General features: G+C 39.0%; 1 protein-coding gene across 1 annotated transcript in view; it reads right to left on the reverse strand.

The window, feature by feature from the left end:
- The window catches only part of CDKAL1 (CDKAL1 threonylcarbamoyladenosine tRNA methylthiotransferase), a gene marked incomplete at both ends in the record, with an annotated part of 639419 nt that extends 636197 nt beyond the window's left edge, over positions 1-3222 (reverse strand). The window contains 2 exons of the mRNA XM_084228943.1: positions 1756-1868; positions 3053-3222. Of these exons, the coding sequence (XP_084085069.1) occupies positions 1756-1868; positions 3053-3222 (283 nt within the window). The remainder of the gene's footprint in view (positions 1-1755; positions 1869-3052) is intronic.
- Between the last annotated feature and the right edge of the window lie 4347 nt (positions 3223-7569).

Here is a 7569-nt window from a genome sequence, read left to right on the forward strand (position 1 = left end):
ATGTCAGAGCAGACCACAAGGAATAAACAAAACAACCTATATTAAATACCGGGCAGGTACGTTTTACAAAACATAGAAATTCTGGCAGGTACGTTTTACAAAACATAGAAATTCTGGTCCCAATCAATATATATACAGATCGATACAAAATATTCAGATGTGGGTATGCACCGATCAGTCTACACACATACTTCCTAGCTCTGCCCATTGAAAGGACTTAGCAGCTCTTTCACTTCATGGGAGCAAAAATCACATCTAGTGCCCATGTGTATGTTCTAACCACCATCTCCTTCTAAACACCATCCTCCTAATGAAAGCGATCAGGACTCTGTAGGAAAATGGCTATTTCCAAGGCTGGGGAACGGAAGATATGAGACTACTCTAGTACAGCCTAGGGAGGCATCTTGTGGTCCCAGAAAATAAGTGCACAGCAAACAATGGAAGCATGCTGAGAAGGCCTTAGGAGGCAGCCTGAGTAAGTCCTATGACCAACGTTGGAACAACGTGAATAGCAAAATAATGACAGTACTGGACTATGACTTGTGCAGTAAATGCCCATGAAACCATATTGACGCAAGTAAGGAGAAGGGACAGCTTTTCTTTAGGTAAGAGCTATAGCAATAAATGTGGAAGGCACAAAGCAAGCAGAAAAATCACTAGAGTAGTAACTGATGCAGACGAAGTGCACTGAAGAATACTAAAATTAGTGAGTAAAACACTGAGCAGAAACAGGGTATTTGTTATCTACTGTAAGAAAAATAGCAACTTTGCTACAGAGCTAGCTGGTCACCGAGGCTTAATACACTAGGAAAAAGACACTGATATCACCAAGCCCCTCGTATGATACATAGAGAAAGATAAAGTGAACACAACTGTGTTCTTCTTACCAAAAATGTGTTCATGGGGCCTCCCTGGTGGCGCAAGGGTTAAAGTCTCTCCATGATCAAGCTATTGCCAGCCACTGTGGCATGCATCTGATCACCAGCCAGGGAACTAATCCACATATGGTACAGCAGACCTCTCCGGTCTCGCCCAATGCTCCCTTCAGCAGTGTATTTTAGTAGTTCCTCTGCCTGTTCTGTTCCCCACTCTCTCTCTGGTGAATTCTTTCACCACCACCATCACCCCCCCACCTCTGGACTACACCCCAGTTCTTTTATGCATAAATAAGAAATAAATCTTTAAAAAAAAATTATTCTCATCATGAGAAGATACAAACAAACCCAAGTTGAAGGATATTCTGCAAAATAACTGGGTTTCTCCACAGGTGGTAAGAGGATAAAACGCAAGAAAAAAACTGAGGAAGTGTGAGATTGAAGGAGACTAAGGAGAAAAACAAAGAAGATGTAAGATGAGGACCTAGACTGAATTCTGCAACAGAAAAATGATATGAATGGGAAAACTGACAAAATTCAAGGATGAGCTGTAGTTCAGAAAACAATATAATACTAATGTTAATTTCCTAGTTTATTGACAATAATAATGTACTATCTGAAATGTTAGGGGATGCTGAGTACAGAGCATATGAGAACTCTTAATTTTACTAATTTTCTGTAAGTCTTCCAAAATAGTTTTAAGTCTTCTAAAATATGATATCCAGAGTTACCAAGGCAAGCAATGTATAAAAACTATCTTATTTTTGCCTCAAATGTCATTAAATAATGCTAAAATATGCTTTAACAGCTGAAGCTAGAACACACAGCTTTAAAAATCTAGCTCTGAAAAATTTGATCAATACATTACTGATTTCATTACCTGTAATTTTATATCCATAAGCAGCTAGTTGTCCAGCCATATATTCGCCATCTGAATTGTTATGAGAACAACCCCATGTTCGTATCCAAATTTTCTGTATGCCTGGAATAGTGCTATTAAACAATCCATCAAAAAAATCTCATTAGTGGATATTCGGATATTTACAATAAAAAGTAATAGATGATTTCTGGGCATATTTCACAAAAAACACACTCACTACAATCCATTTGCAAGCTATTCTTTAAATGTACCAATTTATTCCATAATCTGTAATTATACCAAAAGTCTAAAAAGTCTAATAACCACAGAATTCTAAAAAGCAATAAAGAATCTGGTTTCTCCAGACCACAGAAGAAATTAAAGACTTTCTACCAAAAAAAACTCCTTTTCTCTGAATTGTATTTGAAATTCAGTACTATTAATGAACTCTCCTAAGTTCAACTACTAAAAGAGCATATACAAAACAACACTATTAAAGAAAATGGTTCTATAGCAAAAGCAAATAAAGAAAAATTAAGTGCATATATCTGCTCACAAAGGACTTCTATTCCTAGTTCTATAGTTAGTGACATAAATAAATAAATCAAAATGAAAAACTGCCACCCAATGACATTATTTAAAGTAATACATATATAAAAATAGTTCTAAAAAAAGTAATATTTCTAGGAAAAAAAAACTTAATGTGGACTGTCCTAATAATTTATAAATACATAGAAATTACATTAAACACATATTTAAGACAAATTTGATAATTTTCAATCATTAAAATATAATGCATAGGTTTTAAAATCTAAATGTCCAACCAAACCATCAAGTGTATTAAAACAGTTTACTAGATAAACAAAGGCATACTGAAATCACACAATGCATAATCCTTTCAGGCTAGGTTGCAGTAGAATACAGTAGTATAAAAAACACAGTAACTTATTCATGCCCAGTGCCTTTAGTTGACTGTAAGTACTGGTAAATTTGCTTAAAAAAAAAAAAAAAATCAAATGCCCAAAACACCACTGCAGTGATATCAAAGAGATCCTTGAAAATGGGCTGGGGGGCGGGGGGTGCTGGAGGTGAAAGGGCAAATACTACTGTAGACTCTAACTTCAAAGAACATGAAATATATCATCTTTCCTATTTAACCAATCACTTTACTCCATTTCAAACCATTAAAATAGACACATACACACAAAAGTTCAAAGATTTTTAAAAACAAACATTGTATATGTCACATAGATGGGCAGTGCCAGTTTTTCCAAAATAAAAGTGAATATAACTAAAAAAAAAAAAGAAAAAAAGTTACCTGTCACTTGGTGGACTGTTTTCCTCTTCCAAGTATTTTTGGGTATTTCGCCTTCGCACCTTTGGAACAACTTGCTTTCTTGCAAAATGCCTATCTTGAGGCTTTGAATCTTCTTGTGACACAATATCTTCTATGTCATCCAGCAGTGTGTCACAGGACGCAGAAGGCATCTTCCCTATCACAGAGAAAAAAATTATAATTGAGTCTACCTTTGGGTTTTGTTTAAAGATTAATTTAATTATGCATACAAGAAGTGGGGTGCAGGCCAGAGGCATGGGGAGGTGAGAGGATTCACCAGAGACAGACAGGCAGATTGACTAAAACATACTGATGAGGGGAACAGCAGGCAAGACAGGATAGGTCTGCTGCGCCATGTGGGTCACCTCCCTGGCTGGGGATTGAACTCATGCTGCAGTGGCTGCAGATAGCTTCATAGTGCTGGGACTTTAACCCCTGTGCCACCAGGGAGGCCCCTTAAGCTCAAATTCCAAGAAAATGCAGGAGAGGACAAAAAAGAAACAATCAGACAAATCCTATTGATAGTGGGACATTCCAAGGTTTCACTGGAACCATTTCTGCAACAAATCAGTATCGTGGAGGAAAAGAAACAGGACAGGAACTGTAGAAGATTAAAGGAGACTTAAAAGCATAACATCTAAATGGAATTCATGTTCTTGATTAGATTTACTTTGTTCAACCAGCTGTAAGACATTTTAGGAACTAAGGAAATCAAAGTTTGTATGAACTGCACACCAGATAACAAGATATCACTATAAATCATGAGATATAAAGTACTGCCCTTATGTTTGAAATTTTTTTTTTCAGAGACACACTGAATATTTGGAGGTGAAATGTCATTAAGCCTATAATTGACTTTGAAACAGTATAAAATAGATTAAAACATATGGGAAAACATTTACAACCTTTAAATCTAGGAAGCAGATATGTTGGTATTATTGCCCTATCCTACTTGCTCAAATATTCAAGATTTTCATAATTAAGAACATGTGGACACAGCTTCCAGGAAGATGAAGCAGATCTACTTTTCCCTCTGCCTCCAACTTAGCACAACTAAAAGGCTGCATATTACATGTAAAATAAAAATAAGAGGACAGTGAAGAGAGAAGACTGGCAAGGGACATTGCAGCCCAAGGAACAATATACATGGTACGTTCCTTGGGTTTTCTTTTGCCTCCTCCATTCAAGACGTGGAGCTGAAAAACCCAGAAACCCCAAGGTCCAAGAAAAATGAAAAAAACCCCCACCAAATACCTGAACCCACAAAACTCAAAGGCCAAGTGGAGAGCCTTGACTTCCACCGTTGGCTCTAACCAGGTGTCCCAAAACAGCCCATTACAGAACCATTACAGAAGAATCAGAAAAAGACAAGAGAGCGTACTGAACATCCAAACCAGTCAACCAGCCAGTAATGAAACCCCATTGTGACCCCACAATGCTAGTGAAGACCAAACTGATAAACAAGTTTAAAATAACTCCTATCGAAGTCCCAGCTAGATTTTTCATAAAAACAGGAAAAAAATGTTTTAAAATTTACACAGAAAGGAACTTAATATATCTAGGACAGTCCTTCTGCCCACCTGCAGGTGCTTCTTTTCACCAACTCTCTCCCTCTGCGGGGCAGTAGCCTCCTGCCTGCCTGTGACCTGTACCTGCCCAGGATTTCTCTGCACTGACCTCCCTCAGCAGAGCAGCTTCCTCAAGGCCGCCCACCTGCAACCATGCAGGCCTTTCTCAGCAAACCTGTCCCTTTCAGGGCAGCTCTTTCTGCCTGCTTCTGCCTATGCAAGTGTCTTTTATTCTTCTGTTCCTTTTCCCTAATAAACCTGCTCTTTAAATGTATGTATTTTTAAAAAAGGAACTTAATACATCTAAAACAACTTTGAAAAAAAAAGTGGGAGGAATTGGACTGCCCAATTTATTTTTTTTTTCATGCTTTAGCACCAAATTTTTTTTTTTAAAGATTTATTTTATTTATACAAGAGCCAGGGTACAGGCCTGATGCGCGGGAGGGTGAGAGGATTCACCAGAGAGAGTGAGGAGCAGAACAGGCAGACGGACCGAAAGCACTGCTGAGGGGAGCAGCGGGGAGACAGGAGAGGTCTGTTCACCATGTGGGTTGCTCCAAGGCTGGCGGGGATCGAACTGGCAGTGCAGAGGCTGCGGACAGCTTCACAGCACTGCGCTCAACCGCCTGTGCCACCAGGGAGGCCCTGGATTGCCCAATTTCAAGACTTATCTCATAGCCATAATAATCAAGACTATGTGGGGGGGGGGGAACAGAAACAGACCAATAGAAAAGAAAACTCAAAAACAGACCCACAGTAATATATACCCACCCGACTTGTCACAAAAGTGGCAACAATTCAATGATGGAAAGATAGCCCTTTTCAACAACTGGACAAGTACAGACAAAAAAAAAATGAACCTCAACTTAAGCCCTTATGTAAAATCTTACACAAAAATTAATTCAAAATAGATCATGGACTTAAGTGTGAAATATAAGACTATAAACTTTTAGAAAAACTCTCTGAAATTAAAGCTAGGTAAAAAGTTTAGGATCAGGGCCTCCCTGGTGGCGCAAGGGGTTAAGAACTGCACTATGAAGCAATCCACAGATTCTGCAGCATGAGTTCGATCCCCGGCCGGCCAGGGAGCTACCCACATGGAGCAGCAGACCTCTCCTGTCTCGCCCGCTGCTCCCCTCAGCAGTGTACTTGGGTCAATCTGCCTGTTCTGTTCCCCACTGTCTCTGGTGAATCTCTCACCCCCAACATATCTGCCCTGTACCCCAGTTCTTGTATGCATAAATAATCTTTTAAAAAAATTTTAAAGTTTAGGATCAGCAAAAGTATGATTGTAACAATTAAGTCTGACATCAAAATTAAAACTTACTCTGCAATAAACTACTTTCGAGAATGAAAAGACAAGTTACAGAAAGGGAGAAATATTTGCAAACTACCTATCTGACAAATGAGTATCTAGAACTCAAAACACAACAGTAAAAATAATTTGAGAAAGGACAAAAGATATGAGACATTTCACCTTTGTATATGAGAATATACAAAGAACAAATAAGCACATGAAAAGTGATTCAACATGACTAACCATTAGAGAAATACTAACTCAAACCACAGTGAGAGATCACTACCCACCAATTAGAACAGGTAAAATAAAAAAGGCTGACAACACCACATGTTGGTGTTGAATGCAAAGAAACCAGATCACTCATACAGACCTGTGGGAATATGACTGTCCAGCCACTTTGGAAAAGTTCGGTGTTATCTCATAAAACAATGCAACCCAGAAACTACCTCTGGGGAGGATTACCCATAAGAAATAAAGACATAGTCACACAAAAACAAAAACAAAAACGTTTACAGCAGCTTTCTCTTTAATATCTAAAACCTGGGCACAACTCAGATGGCCTTCAACAGGTTAAACGGTGGTACATCAATACCATGGACTACTACTCATCAAGAAAAAGAAATATACTCTTGATCCATGGGTGAACCAGAGTAAACAGTCAACCCAAGAGGGTTATATTCTCTGTAATTACATTTACATAGCAATCATGAAGATGCCCACACGGCGCGGCAGACCTCTCCTCACTCGCCCACTGCTCCCCTCAGCAGTGTTTTCAGTCAATCTGCCTGTTCTGGTCCCCACTGTCTCCGGTGAATCCTCTCACCCTCCCACGCCTCTGGCCTGTACCCCAGTTCTTGTATAAATTTTTTTTTAATGAATTAACAAAAAGAAATGGAGACTAGTTGGTTGCCAGGGACTAAGGAGAGGACATGGTAGGAGTAAAGTGAAAGACTATAAATAGCAAAAGAGAGCCTGATAGTGGTGCAAATACTCTGTATCTTGACTATATCAATGTTAGTGTCCTGCTGTGATAGGGTATTAGAGTTCCTTAAGATGTTACTAGTTAAGTGTACAGCATCTCCACATGATTTTTATAACTGCAAGTGACTACAATTATGTTAAAATATTTAAGGAAAAAGCTTCTAGGGGGATAAAGAAAAAGAAACTGTACTAGAGTTCACTTATAGTCCTACTAACCCTACGTACAGACATACGGTCAGGAAGCAAGCACCTCACGAGTCCTCCCGTGAGCCATCTGCAACTCTGAGGTGAACTGCTGCTATTCTCACTTGAAAGACCAACCTGAGACTGAGATGCCCACTCACCCAAAGAAATACAGGGATCCCACACCAGGTAAGCCAGATGCCTAATGCCTGCTTAAGGTAGGTATACAGAGTGACGGCTCTTCCTCAGCTGCATAACCTGAACCAGGAAGAAGGTTCCATGGTCATCACCAGTCTTATGTCTTTCTGATTAATTTTCCTTCTTTTCAGTTGTTTGATTCCCATTTTTCCATTAACAACCTTCAATCAACAGAGAGGCTTCCCACCAGGCTCATATAACATCCTTTACTGTAATGCACTCATTATAACTACGACAATTCTGGGCCTTTAAATCAGATAAGCCACAGT

This window comes from Talpa europaea (assembly GCF_964194135.1).
Source record: "Talpa europaea genome assembly, chromosome: 2".
NCBI lineage: Eukaryota > Metazoa > Chordata > Mammalia > Eulipotyphla > Talpidae > Talpa > Talpa europaea.